General features: G+C 48.8%; 1 protein-coding gene across 1 annotated transcript; it reads right to left on the bottom strand.

The window, feature by feature from the left end:
- Nucleotides 1–17,430: 17,430 nt before the first annotated feature.
- Nucleotides 17,431–17,981, bottom strand: JUND (JunD proto-oncogene, AP-1 transcription factor subunit; the record flags this gene model as incomplete). The annotated part of the gene is made up of 1 exon (XM_023738791.1): nucleotides 17,431–17,981. A coding segment is annotated over one exon (420 nt), but the record flags the coding sequence as incomplete, so codon positions are not given.
- Between the last annotated feature and the right edge of the window lie 2 nt (nucleotides 17,982–17,983).

Here is a 17,983-nt window from a genome sequence, read left to right as displayed (position 1 = left end):
ACCTGATTTTTAAATAAATATTCTGTGCTTGTGTGCACACACAAACACACCAAACTGAAACAAGTTATTATATTTATGTGTGTGAGAGAGAGAGAAGGGGAGAGAGAAAGACAGAGAGAGAGAAGGGGAGAGAGGCATGATGACAGAGACAGACAGAGAGAGGGAGAGAGAAAGAAGGGGAGAGAGATGGAGAGAAGGGGGAGGGAGAGACAGAGAGAGAGAGAGATGAAGACTGAGAGAAAGAGAAAGACAAGCAAACTCACACAGAGAGACAGAGACAGAGAGAGCAAGTGAGGGGGAAGAGATAGAGAGAAAGAGAGACCGAAAGAGACAGAGAGCATGAGAGACAGAGACATGCTGAGCAATTCTTACATCCGTGGAATAGATGTAAGAGAGACAGAGGGGGAAACAGAAAGAGACAGACGGGGAGGCAGGCACTCTAGTGCTGCTATAACAGAAATACCACAAGTGGATGGCTTTAACAAAGAGAAACTCATTCTTTCACAGTATAGAAGGCTAGAAGTCTGAACTCAGGGCACCAGCTCCAGGCGAAGCCCCTCTTTCTGTTTTTGGTCTGAGGGAAGGTCCTTGTCATCAATCTTCCCCTGGTCTAGGAGCTTCCCAGCACAGGGACCCTGGGTCCAAAGGACACGCTTTGCTCCCGGCTCCACTCTCTTGGTCTTAGGAAGTCCCCCCATCTCTTTGCTTGCTTTTCTTTTTTATATCTCAAAAGAGATTGACTCAAGATACAACCTAATCTTGTAGTCTGAGTTCTGCCTCATTAACATAACTGCCTCTACTCTTGCCTCATTAACATCATAGAGGTAGGATTTACAGCACATAGGAAAATCACATCAGATGACAAAATGTTGGACAATCACACAGTATTAACAAAATCATGGCCTAGCTGAGTTGACACACGTTTTTGGGGGACACAATTCAAACCATAACACTACACAAGGATGCTCTTTGCTGCCTTGCTTGTGGTTATGGCACGAAACTGGAGAAAGTGTATGTCAGTCAATGGGGGAAATGGTTGAACCAACGGAACATTATGCAGCCATGAAAAAAGATAGTGTGAAATCCACACCAGACTACTTGGGGAGATGTTCCTACATATACTTAAGAGGAAAAAAGGCATGCGGGTGTGTCTAAGTAAGCTCCTATAGGACTAATTCTCCTGCAGATAACAACTATAAACTCTAGACAAAAACGCTTGATGTCTTCATACCCACACTACCAATACCTCCTTGCAGGAGAGCCTCTTCCTCCTGCAATGTCTTGTCCGCTTCCTCTACTGAGAAAGTTTAATATTAGGTTCATTTTAAAGGAGGAATAATCAAAGGAATTCCTTTGTTCATCACAGAACTCATACTGAAAGTTACGTTCAGAGCTAAGAAGGAAAAAATCAATAACTGACTATCATGGATTGAATTGTGTCCCCCCCAAAATATCTGTCAACTTGTATAATTGTATTGTATAATTGTGTACCATTTTGTAATCTGATGTGATTTCCTTATGTGTTGTAAATTCAATCACTATGATCTAAAAAGATGGATTAGCGACAGTGATACTGATGAGGTATACAAGATTGGATAGTGTCTTAAGCCAATCTCTTTTGAGATATAAAAGAGAGAAGCAAGCAGAGACACATGGGAACCTCATACCACCAAGAAAGCAGTGCCGGGAGCAGAGCGTGTCCTTTGGACCTGAAGTTCCTGCACTGAGATGCTCCCAGACCAAAGGAAGACTGATGAATCACAAAGACCTTCCTCCAGAGCTGACAGAGAGACAAAGCCTTCTCCTGCAGCTGATGCCCTTAATTTGGACTTGTAGCCTACTGGACTGTGAGAGAATAAATTTCTCTTTGTTAAAACCGTCCACTTGTGGTATTTCTGTTATAGCAGCACTAGATGACTAAGACACTGACATATACATATTTAAAGTGCTAGAAGAGCGTAACTGTCAACTGAGAAAGAAGCAGAAGGAAGAAAGAAGAGAGAAAAAGCGGAAAGAGAGAGGAGGCAAGAAGCCTCCAAAAAGAGCTGTAAAACAGGTCAAAGGCTGTAACACTGAAGACAAGAGGCCCGGAAGAAGTGCAGTGCCAGAACCAGCAGTGACAGACAGCAGGGGCAAGAGGAGGCCTGCATGGCCAGGATGAGCTGAGAGAGCTGTCCTGCACTGAAGAAGGGAGACTTTGCCTAGATGCTTCCTGACCCTGGTTCCTGAGTTATAGCCTGTTGTTCCTGACTCCAAGTTGTATGCTGTTCCTTAATAAACCACTTAACCGTAAGTATGGCCTGTGAGTTCTGTGTGGTCATTTCAACGGATTACGAAACCCAGAAGAGAAGTAGAGGGTGCTGTGGGAGGGACAGGTGGCATCAGAATTGGTTAAAAAAAAAAAAAAAAAAAAAAGGTTGTAAAATGGAGGTATGTCTGCCCTCCACATCATAGGGATCAGCCTTGGACTGATCTTGATTTGCATTATCCCCACTAAAGTTAGACAGGTTCTGACAATACTACTATTACTACTACTCCCACCATTTTATGAAAGTAAATGGATGGAGAAGAATATATCACACAAAGAGTAAGTATTCAAAGGCTGGCTTGGTTATATTCATATCAGACAAAGTTGACTTCAAGACAAAGAATAGCACCAGAAATACAGGGAGACATTTCATATTGACAAAAGGATCATTTCATCAAGAAAACACAACAATAAATATGTATGCACCTAATAACAGCTACAAAATACATAAAGCAAAAATTGACAGAACTAAAGGGAGAAATAGACAAATCCACAACCGTAGTTGGAGATTATAACATCCCTCTCTCAGCAACTGATAAAACAACCAGACAAGAAAACAGCCAAGACGTGGATGGTTTCAACATTATCAATCACCATGACTTAACTGATATTTAGAAAAACTACACCTAATGGCGCAATACCCATTCTTTCAAGCAGAAAGTGCACGTGGTACTATCACTAAGACAGACCACATGCTGAGCCAAAAAACAAGTCTCAATAAATTTAAGAGGCCTGAAATCAGAAAGAGGATGTTCTCTGACCATAATAGGATTAAATTAGAAGTCGATAACCACAACATAACAGGGAAATCCCAAAATATTTGGCAATTACACAACACAATCTAATTCACCCATGGGTCAAAGAAGAAACCACCAGGGGTGTTAGAAACCATGAAAAACTAAATAATAATAAAAATACAATATATCAAAATATGTGGGACATAGTGCTTTAAATACACATATTATGAAAAAAAATTAAAGTAGAAATGCAGAAGATAACAAGCTCCCCAAAACTCTATATAGAGGTAGACTCACAGAAAAACTGACAGAAAGTTGTAGAAATAAAAATAAGAATCTCTAAAATTAAAAAAAAGAAGAGAAAATCCTCAGTGGATGGGGTTACTCAGCAGACTCCACATAACTGAAGGGAAAATTAGTTAATTCAAAGACACAGCCAAGGAAATTGAGCATGGTATGAAGAAAGCCTCAACCAGATCATTGATTTTTGATTGAATGTGGCACAGAAAGATAGAGATTTAAAAAAAAAAAAAAAAAGAATCAGAAGGTGAGAGATCTGGAGGATTGAGGGAAAGTATCTAACACATACCTAACAGAAATTTCATAAATAAAAGCCTCAACTATAGCCAGTCCTCCCCAAGAGCTAACTACATGATGAGCTCTGCTCTACAACTTTATGTGTATTCACTCGATGATTATCCTCTTTACAGAGAGATAAGTAACTCATGGTAGTCTCCAACACAAGCTACCTGGCTTCAAAGGAACAGAGCTGATGGTGGGGAATTTGTCAGAATCAAAGATATATGTGTGTTGTGAAATTGGAACAAAACCATTAAAATCATCTGAAACCAGACACTGAGCTTCTGTTAAAGGTAATGGAAAAATTTGGAAACAGATAATAGTGATGGTTGTTGTCATGGATTGAATTGTGTCCCCCCAGAATATCTGTCAGCTTGGCTAGGTCATGATTCCCAGTATTGTATAACTGTCTACCATTTTATCATCTGATGTGATTTCCCTATGTGCTGTAGATGCTATCACTATGATATAGTAAGATGGATTAGCAGCAGTGATATTGATGAGGTCTACAAGATTAGGTAGTCTTAAGCCAATCTCTTTTGAGATATAAAAGAGAGAAGCAAGCAGAGACACATGGGAACCTCATACTACCAAGAAAGCAGTGCTGGGAGCAGAGAACGTCCTTTGGATCTGAGGTTCCTGCGCTGAGATGCTCCCAGACCAAGGGAAGACTGATGACACGGACCTTCCTCCAGAGCCGACGGAGAAAGTTTTGCCCTGGTGCCAAAGCCCTGAATTTGGACTTGTAGCCTACTGGACTGTGAGAGAATCAATTTCTCTTTATTAAAGCCATCCACTTGTGGTATTTCTGTTATAGCAGCACTAGATGACTAAGACAGTTGTGCAACATGATGAGCACAAGTAATGTCAGTGAATTGTACATGTGAAGAATGTTGAAATAGCAAATATCTTGTTAATATATATTTATCACAATAAAAAAATAGTTATAAGAAAAAGAAAAACAAACCTATCCCACATGCATCCAACTGACTGAGGAGAGAATCAGAAAAGAAAAGAATATTCCAGAAGATGTGGCACGGTTCATGTGGCACAATGGGCAAGCATCAACCACCACCGCAGCCCAAGACAGAACGGATGGTCAGGGCAGATGGGAATTGCCCACTGGCTGGAAGGGCAGTCCCAGCACTGCTTTTGTGCAGCCCAAGGGTTTCTCCTGCTCTCAATTCCCCTGCAGCCCTCATTGTTCTTGGAATAAACCCCACCTCTCCCGCAGACCATGAGACTCTGCATACATACTCCAGCCTCCGCAAGCTCCTTACCCTCCTTTCCCTGCATCTTGACCCTAGCTCTCTGAACTGTAGCCACACCCACCTCCTCCTCTATGTTCCTCCAATGTCTTTGCATGTGCTGTTCCCTCTACGTGGATTGCCCTTCCCCACACTCCCCATGTGGCTGGCTCCCTCTCCTCCTTCAGATCTCAAACCTCGCCTCCTCAGGGAACTCCCCTGACCATCCTCACACCATTACTCTCCCAAACAGCATCCTGCCCTCTTCTTCCTATCAGCTACCCAGACTGGCAACAGCAAAGCTATGTATTTACTTGTTTCTTGTGCGTATCCTTCTTTGGACCAGGAAGATAGGGGGCCGCATCTGTTCAGTTCACTGCTGTGACCCCAGTGCTTGCACAGTAGATGCTTAGAAAAGGTAACCCACCCTCCCCACCCTCCAGACCCACCCACCCCTGCTTTCACTCCCATTTTCCATGTGGAGAAACTGAGGTTCAGAGAAGCAGGGTCACCTGCTCAGGGTCACACCTGGGACTGAGCCTTTCGACTAGATTGTCCAAAGAGGGCAGGGTTGGCCAGAAGGACCACGATCTCCAACCCCAGGGGCTCCAAGAGTGTCCTTTGTCCTGGAAGGAGAACCCTGCCCCCTAGGACCATGTGACACCCTTGGCATTGATGGCCCAGGGTCTAAAACCAGTTACCCATTCTCTCTGCTTTTGGATCCAAACCATTATCTTAATACTTCTGAGTCTCAGTGTTCTTATATGTGAAATGAGGACTGTGAGACCCCACCTCACAGGCCATAGGAAGGGTCAGTAATGCAATCACAATAAATTGTTGTTTGTTCCAGATCCAGATGGAAAACGGGGTGCAGAGGATGGGAATTGGGGCAGCCGGTTAAGTGTTCAGACACTAACTGAAAGGTTGGCAGTTCGAGTCTGCCCAGAGGCACCTTGTAAGAAAGACCTGGCCTTCAGCCAAAGATTAGACAGGCTCATAAAACAAAACGAGACTAAATGGACACACCAACCCAGGGGCAAGGACGAGAAGGCAGGAGGGGACAGGAAAGCTGGTAACGGGGAATCCAAAGTCGAAAAGGGGAGACTACTGACATGTCGTGGGGTTGGCAACCAATGTCACAAAACAATATGTGTGTTAATTGTTTAATGAGAAACTAATTTGCTCTGTAAACCTTCCTCTAAAGTATAATTAGAAAAAAAAAGACAGAAAGAAAAAATGAAGTGCAATTAAAAAAAAGACAGACCTGGCGATCTACTTCTGAACAACCAGCCACCGAAAGCTCAATGGAGCGCACTTCTATCTGACACACATGGGGTCGCCAGGAGTCAGGATCAAGTCAGTGGCAACTGGTATATGGTACGTTGTTGATTCTGGCTCACAGCGACCCCATGTGACAGAGCAGAACTGCCCCATAGGGTTTTCTTGGCTCTATGTTTACAGAAGCAGATCACCAGGCCTTTCTTCCACGGAGCCTCTGGGTGGGTTTGGACTGCCAACTTTTGGGTTAGCAGCTGAGCGATTAACCATTTGTTCCACCCAAGGCTCCTTGTTATACGGTATAGGGTATAAAACACCAAACCCACTGCCATCAAGATAATTCTGACTCATAGCGACCCTATAGAACAGAGTAGAACTGCCCCATAGGGTTTCCAAGGCTATAATCTTTACGGAAGCAGACTGCCACATCTTTCTTCCTCGGAGCCGCTGTTTTCGAACTGCTGACCTTTCAGTTAGCAGCTGATCACTTTCACCACTGTGCCACCAGGGCTCCAGTATATGGTATAGAGATTGGTATGAACATCAGAGGCACCACACACTCCCACAATGCCACATTTGTGTCTTCTGGAAACCTTCTTCCCATAAATGTGAGAGGACACACGTATAAGGGGAGGTCTTTGCTGTGGCAGAAAATACTGTCAACCAGAGAGTGAACGAACCATGTGTGGAGTCCTGTACAGCGCAGTGAAGGAGGGGGAGCTTTGAGTGTTAGGGTGGCGAGCAGGAAAAGAAAGAGAAAGAAAGGCCAGTTACAGCAAGATTCACAGCAGCCCAAGATGGAAACAACCCAAGTGTCCATCAACAGATGAATGGACAGACACAATGTGTTCCATCCATACAATGGAATACTGTAGTTGTTGTTTGTTAGGTGCCGTCAAGTCAGTTCCAACTCACAGCGACCCTACGCACAACAGAACAAAACACTGCCCGGTCCTGCTCTGTTCTCACAATCATTGCTATGTTTGAGCCTATTGTTGCAGCCACTGTGTCAATCCATCTCATTGAAGGTCTTCCTCCTTCTCCCTGACCCTCTACTTTACCAACTGTCTTCGTCCTCTAGTTCTGCTCCAACAGAAATACCACAGGTGGATGGTTTTAACAAAGAGAAGTTTATTCTCTCACAGTCCAGTAGGCTACAAGTCCAAATTCAGGGCATCAGCTCCGAGGGAACGTTTTCTCTGTCGGCTTTAGAGGAAGGTTCTGTTATCAATCTTCCCTGGGTCTGGGAGCTTCTCTGCACAGGAACCTCAGGTCCAAAGGACGTGCTCTGCTCCCGGCACTGCTTTCTTTGTGGTATGAGGTTCCAGTGTGTCTCTGCTTGCTTCTCTCTCTTATATCTCAGAAGAGATTGGCTTAAGACACTATCCAATCTTATAGACATCATCAGTATACCCTCATTATAGTGACAGAGTTTATAACACGTAAGGAGATCACACATAACCTCATCATAGTGATAGAGTTTACAGCGCATAAGGAAATGACATCAGATTACACAATCATACAACACTGGGAATCATGACCTAGCCAAGCTGACAGACATTTTGGGGGGACACAATTCAATTCATGACACCAAGCATGATGTCCTTCTCCAGGGACTTGTTCCTCCTGATAACATGTCCAAAGCACATGAGAAGTCTTGCCATCTTCGCTTCCAAGGAGCATTCTGGCTATGCTTCCTCTAAGACAGATTTGTTCGTTTTTCTGGCAGTCCATGGTTGCGTGCAGTGAATTACTTAATATGGCACTTCTAGCCACAGTTCGTAACTTCCACCAAATGACTGGGTGGGACTATGCAAAGGAGGTGCTTTTGGCCCACCAAGGGGATTGGATAGCTTGCTAATAATGTAAATAACGTGCATGGCATCCTTGTGGGGGGTGGAACCATGAAAATAAGGTATACAGAACCCTAATGAGGGGATTGGTCAGTTTTTCCATCCCACCAGGCTTAAAGGGAGACACAGAGCCAGAGAGAGAGGAGCTGTTGTAACACGGAAGACAGCGAGAGACGGTGGCACGAGATGGCGGGAACCAGGAGACCAGCGCAAGACAGCTGCGGTGGGGCTTGCTGACCCACAGAGCTGAGAGCTGTAACACTTGCCCGAGAAGGCCCCTAACAGGTCCCGGCGGCAGATGGCGAGAGTCAATATTAGAGGTGATGGAGTGGTACAGCGTTTGGAAAAGTTGGACATTTGGGACATCTTTAACCTCTGCCTCATAGGAACCAGCTTTGTGTGGATCCTTATAAAAGAAAGTATTCATTTAATGGTATATTAAATATTCTTTGTCAAGACCATAACTCGAAGCTGTCAATTCTTCTTTGGTCTTCCTTTTTCATTGTCCAGCTTTCACATGCATATGAGGTGATTGAAAACACCATGGCTTGGGTCAGTCGCACCTTAGTCTTCACAGTGACATCTTTGCTTTTTAACACTTTAAAGATGTCTTTTGAGGCTGATTTGCCCAGTGCAATACGTCGTTCGATTTCTTGACTGCCGCTTCCATGGGCGTTGATTGTAAGACAAGTAAAATGAAATCCCTGATGTCAATCTTTTCTCCATTTATCATGATGTTGCTTATTCGTCCAGTTGTGAGGATTTTTGTTTTCTTTATGTTGAAGTGTACTCCATACTGAAGGCTGTGGTCTTTGATCTTCATCGGTAAGTACTTCAAGTCCTCTTCACTTTCAGCAAGCAAGGTTGTGTCATCTGCATGGTGCAGGATGTTAATGAGTCTGCCTCCAATCATGATGCTGTGTTCTTCTTCATATAGTCCAGCTTCTCAGGTTGTTTGCTCAGCATACAGATTGAATAAGTATGGTAGCAGGATACAACCCTGACACACACCTTTCCTGACTTTAAACTACGCAGTATCCCCTTGTTTTGTTTGATTGACTACCTCTTGGTCTCTGTACAGGTTCCTCATGAGCACAATGGAATACTACTCAGCCGTAAAAAGTAATGAAGCTCTGATACATGCTACAATGTGGATGAACCTTGAAAACTATGCTGAGTGAAATAAATCAGACACAAAAGCCACATATTGTATGATTGCATTTACATGAAATGTTCAGAATAGGCAAATCCATAGAGATAGAAAGTGGATTAGTGGTTGTTGGGGGGAGGGGGAAGTCATCATAGTGTTCAATTAAAATTGTTGAAGTGTATTCATGGGAATTATTCCTCAATAAAGTTTTTTTTTTTTTTTTAAAGAAGACGAAAAGCTAGTTGAGGGAGGGCAATAGGAGGGTACCACTGATTTAAAAAAAAAGTTAAAACAAGAGCCTCGCTTTCAAGATGGCTTAGGGTGGACCCAGGTCGGGTGAAAGCAGGATCCCTCCCTCCAGAGATCACTGCAGGGAATAGGACCAAACCAGTTGCCTTTGCATCTACTCTGACTCATGGTGACCCTATGTGTGTCAGAGTAGAACTGTGCTCTGCAGGGTTTACAATAGCTGATTTTTCAGAAGTAGATCACTAGGTCTTTCTTCCAAGGCAAATCTGGCTGTACTTGAACCTCCAATCTTTTGGCTAGCAGCCAAGCATGTAAACTGTTTGCATCACCAAGGGACTCGGCAGGAAAGAAGAGAGGAATAGAATTCACAGGATTCGTATTTACAGTATCGGTAATTGTCATGAAAGAGCTGAAGCAAGTGTTGCACCAAGATTGTCTTAATTAAATCCGGGGGTGAATCCACAGGGATTGGTTGGTGGTATTCTCTGTTTAAAACATTTTATAATAAATGAATAGAAAAGAAAAAGTCCCTGTTATGAATTGAATTGTGTCCCTAAGAAAGATATGTTCGCATGACATTTATGCATTTCTCAAAACCCACAAGACTAGAGGACACCAGGAGTGAACCCTCATATAAACTATGGACTTGAGTTAGTAATAATGTATCACAACATTGGTTTATCAGGGGTCCCTAGATGGTTCAAACAGTTAACCGCTCGACTACTAGCCGAAAGGTTGGCGGTTCAAACCCACCCAGAGGTACCTCGGAAGACAGGCCTGGCGATCTGCTTCTGAAAGGTCACAGCCTTAAAAACCTATGGAACAGTTTTACTCTGCACACGTGGGGTCACCAGTAGTGCAAATCAACTGGCCGGCAACTACCGACAGCAACAAGGGTTTCATCAATTGTGATGAATGTACCGTATGAACGCAAGATGTTAACAGGGGAAATGGAAATGGTGTGCAAGGGAGAGGAGGAAAATGGAAACTTTCTGCACAATTTTTCTGTAAACCTAAAAGTGCTCTTAAAAATAAAGTCTATTAATTTTTTTTTAAAAAAGCTATGTTGAAGTCCTAATCACCAGTACCTATGAACATGACCTTGCTTGGAAATAGAGTCTTGAAGATGTTATCGGTTAACATGAGGTCATATCAGAGTATGCGGGCAATGGTAGTTCAGGGGTAGAACCCTCACCCTCCTAAGGAGCCCTGGTGGCGTAGTGGTTAAAGTGCTTGGCAGCTAACTGAAATGTTTGTGGTTCAAATCCACCCGCCGCTCCTTGGGAGAAAGCTGTGGCAGTCTGCTTCTGCAAAGATTATAGCCTTGGAAACCCTGTGGTTATATTCTGTCCTATAGGGTTGCTATGAGTTGGAACCAACTGAATGGCAATAGGTTTTTTTGTTGTTGTTGTTGTTGTTGTTTTAATGCAGGAGATCCAGGTTTGATTCTTAGCCAATGCACCTCATGCGCAGCCACCACCCATCGGTCAGTGGAGGCTTGTGTGTTGCTATGATGCTGAACAGGTTTCAGTGGAGCTTTGAGACTAAGACAAATAGGAAGAAAGGCCTGGTGATCTATTTCCAAAAATCAGCCAATGAAAACCCTACGGATCACAATGGCCCAATCTGCAGCTGATCTTGGGGATGGCGCAGGACTGGGCAGCGTTTTGTTCCGTTGTGAATGGGGTTTCCATGAGCAGGGGCCGACTCAATGGCAGCTGACAACAACATACCAGAGCAGGAAGAGGAGAAGGGATGCGGAGAGCGGGACAAAGATGGCCGCGTGACGATGGAGGCAGAGATGGCAGTGACGTGGCCACAAGCCCAGGAACAGCCGGAGCCACCAGAAACTGGAAGAGATGAGGAAGGATCCTCTCCTAGAGCCTCCGAAAGGAGCGCAGCCCTGCCGACGCCTTGATTTTGGACTTCTGGCCTCCAGAACTGAGGGAAAAGACATTTCTGTTCTTTCAAGCGGCCCAGTCTGTGGTACTTTGTTACGGCGGCCACAAGAAACTAATACAGTCCCCTTTGTTTCTCTGCTCTGATAGGTTACATGACCCTGGCCAAGTTCACACCTGTCCAGGAATCAATTTCCCCACCTGGAAAACGGAGCTGTAATTCCAAGAGTGGGCTGGCCCAGTGCGCAACAGCCTGAGGCAGGAAAAGTTTTGCCCAGGGGCAGGGGCAGATTAACCAGTAAGCACAGTTTACAGTAAGCAAGATACACACGGGCTTAGTTGTGCTTACTTACTAATCTGTAGTGCACAGTTTTACTTTGATGTGGTGAAACCAGGTGGAATTGTGCACTACAGATTAGTAAATAAGCACAATTAAGCTTTGCTTTTTGGGTAATCCATCCCCGCCCATGGGAGACTTCAGCCCAGCAGAGTTAGTAGCAGCTCCTGGTCCTGAGCTGAAGCCCGCTCTGCCAATCTCTACTACAGGGAGTTTGGGAATGACTTTCATCCCTTGGGCATTTGCTGAGCACCTGCTGTGTACTGGGATCTGACCTGGGCCCGGGGACACAAACCACTGGAATAGTTCTGGGGAGGATGCCCCAAGGAAGGGACTTTCGAGCTGAGATGTGAAGTGTGAGAAGGAGCTAGCCGTGGAGAGCTGGGGAAAGGGCATCCCAGGTGGAAGGCACAGCCCATGCAAAGGCCCTATGGAGGGCTTGAGCCAGGCGTGACTACAGAACAGCAAGGAGGGGGGTGTGGACTGTATGCTAATACATTCGTTTAACAAACATTTACTGAGCACCTACTGTGTGTGTGTCAGGGGCTGGAGATGCCAGGTGGACAGGCAGGTGATAAACATGTAAAGCAGTTCATATAGCAATTGTGCTGTGATCCTGGGGGTTGTAGTGGGACCGCATTCCTCCTCACTCTGCTCCAGCCACCCCAGCCTTCTTTCTAGCCTCTAGTGGAGGTCCCTGGTTCTACCCCAAGGGCTTTGCACATGCAAATTCAGTAGCCAGCTTCACTCTCCATGTCTTTCCCCAGGCCAGCCCCGGAAACCCACATCGCCCTTGGGTCTCAGCTTGAGAGGACCCCCAGCCTAGACAGTATGCCACACGCCTCCCCTTTCACAACGAACATTTCTCTCTTCCTCCGTGTGAAGGTTCAAATGTCGGGCCCCTGCCTGGTCTTCCACCCCCAGCTCCAAGGAGGGCTGGGTCCACCCAGAACACTTATTAATGCAGACTAAATCCTAACAGCAGACTAGCTCCAGGCTGTGACACAGCTCAACCCTCCCAGACCCCTGGGGAGGGGAACTGTCATTGTCCCCATCTCCTAGATGAAGAAACTGAGGCCCAGAGAAGCCAACACATTGTTTCTTCCCTCTTTATGAGGTTTCTTCTTTGCCTCTCCCCTTAGATGACGAGCTGCCCAAAGGGGGAGACTTCTGAATCCGCAGCGCCTAGAACAGTGTAAGAGTCCCTGAGTGATGCAAACAGTTAAGCACCAAAAGGTTGGTGTTTTGAATTCACCCAGAGGCACCTTGGAAGAAAGGCCTGGTGATCTGCTTCTGAAAGGTTACAGCCTGGAAAACCCCATGGAATACAGTTCTCCTCTGTACACATGGGGTCACCATGAGTTGGAATTGACTCAACGGCCAACTAAAAATAACAGAACAGTGCACACGTAGGTGCTCAATACATGGTATGGAGAAAAGAAAGAATGTAGCCCAAGCTAGACAACTTGGAAAGGGAAGCTTCAAGATTTTATCTTGGCCCACGGGGTCTGGAGTCTCAGCAACCACACAGTGAGGCCCTTTGAAGACACTCAATAAGAGTGAGAGAGAAAGGGGATCACAGGGGAGGGGAAGAAGGAATGGGGTCCTCTGGACACACAAGCCAAGTGGCTGATTCAGTGATTTCGAGTAAACCCTCTGAGTCTCGGTTTCTTCATCTGTCACGTGACCACTGCCCTCAGGCTCCCAAAGAGATGCCACGTACTCTCCCAAATAGGCCCCCCTACAGGTGGGCAAATCCTTCACTGGGCTTTGAGGGACCCCAGCAGCTCGGCTCTGAGGGCCTGGGAGCCAACTCACTGCTCAGAGAGGCCAGGAGGGGTCAGGAGGACTCTGGATACCAGGGGGGAATGACAGACCCACCCAGGCCCCCTGCCCTGGCTCCCCACGCACCTTACTCACCTGCCCCCGAAGCTGAGCCCACCAGCCCGAATGGCTGGCCTCGGAGCCCTGGTTGTCACCGTGGCTTTGTGACTCACACCCACATTCCAGCCAATCCCAGCCCAACTGGATGGCTCCTGGTGGGAGGGGATTCTAGAATGTGGGTCCAGGGGCCAGGGGGCAGGGCTGAGTGTTGGCGAGGGTGCTACCTATGGCCTGCACATCCTGAGCAGGACGTTAGGGCTCTGCGCGCAGAGGGGACCCCAAGCCCTCCCGCTCCATGCGTGGGGGAACTTCCTTAGTCTTTCATCCCTCAGGCATTTTTTGAACTGCCCTGGGTCTGGGGACACAAATCACTGAGACAATTCTGGGGAGGTCTCCCTGAGGAGATGACATTGGAGCAGGGACCTGAAGTGTAAGGAGCCAGCATGAAGAGCTGAGGGAAGGGCATCCCAGGTGGAGGGCACAGCCCATGTGAAGGCCCTGAAGTGGGAGCCAGCTGGGCATAATTACAGAGCCTAGATGAGAGGGGTGTGGCTGGAGGTGAGGGAGAGGAGGGCAGGGAACAAGCGGGCCTCTGGCCTATGGGAGGACTGCCGGACTCTGAGTTTTATTGAGAGGGTGCTGAGAGGCCAGGGGAGGGTTTAGAACAAGGGAGGAGCAAGTTCTGTTTTACATCCTAAAAGGCAGGGCTGGGTGTCTATGTCCAGCTCTGAGAACAGGGCCTCCCCCAGAGCAAGTGGGCACAGACCCTGAGCCCCCGCCCTGGAGGGGAAGCAAGGCCACTGTCCCAGGTTACCTCCCAGGGCTGGGCCGGGGCCCTGTGTGAGTCACTGCTGGCTGGGCTGGGGTTGACACACACCTTGGCCTCAGCTCAGCAGGGTCCAGCCAAAAGCCTCCCAGGGGGCCACTGGGGGTGCCTCGCCCTAGAACAGGAAGCCAGCAGGGGCGCTGGGCCCCAATCTGCATAGACCCCCAGTCTTCTCCACACTCCTTGGGCTCCAGCTCCCCACCCCCCATGGGTGTGGCCTAGGGCAAACCCTGCCCCTCCCAGATTTCCCACCTAGGGACGTGGATGTTGGACAGGATTTTGTCCTTCCTTCTGTGTCAGCATTGATCAGACAGACCTGGTCCATGTGCTTAGGGAGACAGACCCAAACCCCAGTGGTCAGGGCAATATGTGAGGAGGGGCACAGAGCACTGTGGGAGCTTGAGAAGCACCACCTCAGACAAGCCCAGGGCAGTCAGGGAGGGGCCTGGAGGAGGTCGGTGCAGCTGAGGCTTGGAGGTTGAGCTCAGCTGGGTGGCAGCTGTGCACAGGCCCTGAAAGAAGGAAATGGAATTGTCTGCAGGAAGAGTTGTGCTGGAGGGAGACAGACCTCAGCCTGCCCAGGGCCTGGTGCAGTCAGGACTTATTCTTGGGTTTCAAATGAGGGTCAGACCTGTGGTTTCAGGAAAGGCCCTCCCATCACAGCTCCCACAGGCCTGCCTCTCCCATCAGACTGGGAACCTCCCTGGCTTGCCACCAAGCGGTGTGCCTGGTAGGTGCCAACAAATGCTGGTGAGAAGAGCACCCCCCTTTGCAGCTGAGGGGCACGGGCCTGGGTTCCAGTCCTTGCTTTGCCCCTTAGCAGGGTGTCAGGCAAGTCTGGCAAGCTCTCTGGGCTCCCCCTCTCTATAAATGGGAGTACCAGCATCACCCATAGAGGCTGCACAGGACACAGTTGCTGCTGGCCATTACTAGTACTGTTGTTTCCTCCCCAAGCACTCGCTGGTAGCTTTACCCTCTGACCTGGGAGATGTCACCCCTGCCAAAAATGCACCTATTTTACAAAACAGGAGGTAGAGGTCAGAAGGGGAGGAGAACTTGGCTGAGGTCCTGCAGCGGCAAACTGGCGCCCAAGTTAGGACTGAGTCTCTGCACATGTAAAGTTCTGCCCCCGAAACGTGGTTCTCCATCTCGTGTGTCAAGACACACCTCACTGGCCTCAGCCCCCCTCCTGGCATGAGTGTGCCTGATGTTGGTGCACGCAAGGTCCCGGGGTTTAAAACCAAACCCCAAAGCAGCTCTTGAAGCCTCCAGAATTGGGCAACCAGGATGGCCAGCAGTGCCAGGAAGAAGAGGGCCCATCTTCCCACCCCAAGTTTTCTCATCTGTAAAATGGGCATAACTCACCCACCTTCTTGAGCAGGGAGAGACACATAGTTGGTACTCAACACGTGCCCTTGGCCATGTCCTACAGCCTCTCTGTAAGATGGGGCTGATATGCTCAAATTCTTCTGGGCTCCAGGTGAGTCAGAAGGCCAAGGTTTGGGGTCCTTCACCCCCACTCCAGCAAAGGCCAGAAAGGGTAGGGGAGGCAGGCAGCCTTGTGGTCAAGGCTTTGGAAGTGAGAAGCCCAGGGCTCAAACGGCCTTGTATAATCCCCTAAAAATGTTGTGTGACCTCAAGCCAGTTGCTTTTCTGAACCTTGGTTTCCTCAAAATGGGGGAACAAAACACTGTGAGGAGCTTCAGGGACACTTGTAAGATCCTGGGCTCCTAGTTGGTGCCCGACCGCTTGGAGTGGGATCCCACCTGTACCACCTCCCTCCTAGTCCAGGATAATCCACCTTTCCTTCCTGAGCCTCAGTTTCCTCGCTGGCCAAATTATAAGAAAAGCTAACATTTACTGAGCACCTACTGCATGCTAAGTGCTTTGTAAATACAATCCACTGCATTCAAGTCTCCAGTAGCACAGGGCAGAACTGCCCCATGGGGTTTCCAACGCTGTAATCTTTACTGAAGGGAACTGCCACATCTTTCTCCCACAGAGCAGCTGGTGAGTTTCAAACGAGACCTTTTGGTTAGCAGAGGAAAGCTTCACCACTGCACCAACAGGGCTCCTTTTTGTAAGCAGGAGCTCCCTCTAACCTGACAACATCACGGGGCGGGGCAAGTTTCTGATTGTTGTGACCATTTTACAGACAGGGCAATATACAGAAGCCGGAGAACTTTCTGCCTCAAGGTCGGGCTGTCCCCCTTCCATCACTAAATCCTCTCTTCGCAAAAGACAAAGGGGACGTCTAGGGGCTCGCTAGTTCCAAACGCTAGTCAAAGACCCCAAGGTACCCTCTACCCTCCTCGTGCCGGACCTCAGCCCAGCCTGCGCCGAGGCGCGCCTAGATGGCGCTCGCTGCGCGACAGATGTGCGCTCCCCGCCCCCAACAGGGAGGAGGCAGGGACCTGGAGAAGGGTAAGAAAGGCCGGGGGAAGGGAGGGCAGGGGTGCGGGCCAGGCCCCGCCCGTCAGGCCACAGCAGGGGAAGAAGGAGGAGGCGGAGAGCCGAGCTGGCGTAACGAGACTTTACTGAAAACAGAAAACCGGGCGAACCAAGGATTACATACAGGAATGTGGGCTCGCAGCAAAACAAAAAAAAACAGAACAAAAAACGGAGGAGGGTGTCGGAAGGGGAGCGCGAGAGCAAGAAGAGGGGGTGGGGAGTTTTTTTTTCTTCTTCTTCCCATTTCTTTAAAAAACCAACACAAGAAAACACACACGCACACAACCAACGATTGTTCCCGAGTAGAAACATAAATAGGGCAGAATCGAACACTCTGTTTTTCTCTCTTCCAAAAGCAAAAAAAAAAAAAGTAAAAGAAAAGAAAACGCAGGGTGGCGGCTGCCCCCTCGGAGTCCCCGTCCGCGGCGGTGTACAGAGAGGCGGCCGGGGCGCGCGGATTTGTGCAACATGGGGCGGCCACTCACCGGGGACAGAGGCAGCGCGAGGGCGAGGGGTCATGCGCTCGCCCCCCGGGAGCGGGGGGTCCAGCTTGTCGAGTCCGGGGCGCCCTCTCTCAGTCCTGGGCACCTTCGGGAGATCCCGGGGACCGCGCCCCCTCAAAGTCCCGGGCGCCCCCTCCGAGTCCCGTGCGCCCCCGGGGGCTTCTAAGGGCCGCGCCCTCTCCGAGTCCGGGGCGCCGACGCACCCCCACCCCGAGCCCGCCCCTCGGGGTGGGGGACCGCGCATGCGCCCCGCGCGCGGGCTCAGTACGCGGGCACCTGGTGCTGGGACAGCAGCTGGCAGCCGCTGTTGACGTGGCTGAGGACCTTCTGCTTGAGCTGCGCCACCTGCTCGCGCAGGAGGCTGGCCGTGGACGCCAACTCCGTGTTCTGGCTCTTGAGCGTCTTCACTTTCTCCTCGAGGCGCGAGATGCGCTCCAGCTTGCGCTTGCGGCACTTCGAGGCAGCGATGCGATTGCGCAGCCGTTTGCGTTCTGCCTTGATGCGCTCCTGCGTGTCCATGTCGATGGGCGACAGCGGCGGGCTCTCGCCGAAGCTTGGCACCTCGGGCACCGTCTGCGGCTCGTCCTTGAGCGCGGCCAGGCGCGGCGGTGGCCCCAGAGCGCCGGGTGGCGGCGGCGGGAAGGGCACGGGCTCGGCGGCGAAGGCCACCGTGGCGGAGCCCC

This window comes from Trichechus manatus, unplaced genomic scaffold (assembly GCF_000243295.1).
Source record: "Trichechus manatus latirostris isolate Lorelei unplaced genomic scaffold, TriManLat1.0 scaffold00122, whole genome shotgun sequence".
NCBI classification, from domain to species: Eukaryota; Metazoa; Chordata; class Mammalia; order Sirenia; family Trichechidae; genus Trichechus; species Trichechus manatus.
Note: the sequence above shows the minus strand (reverse complement) of the source record. Positions and strands in the feature narration are given on the sequence as shown.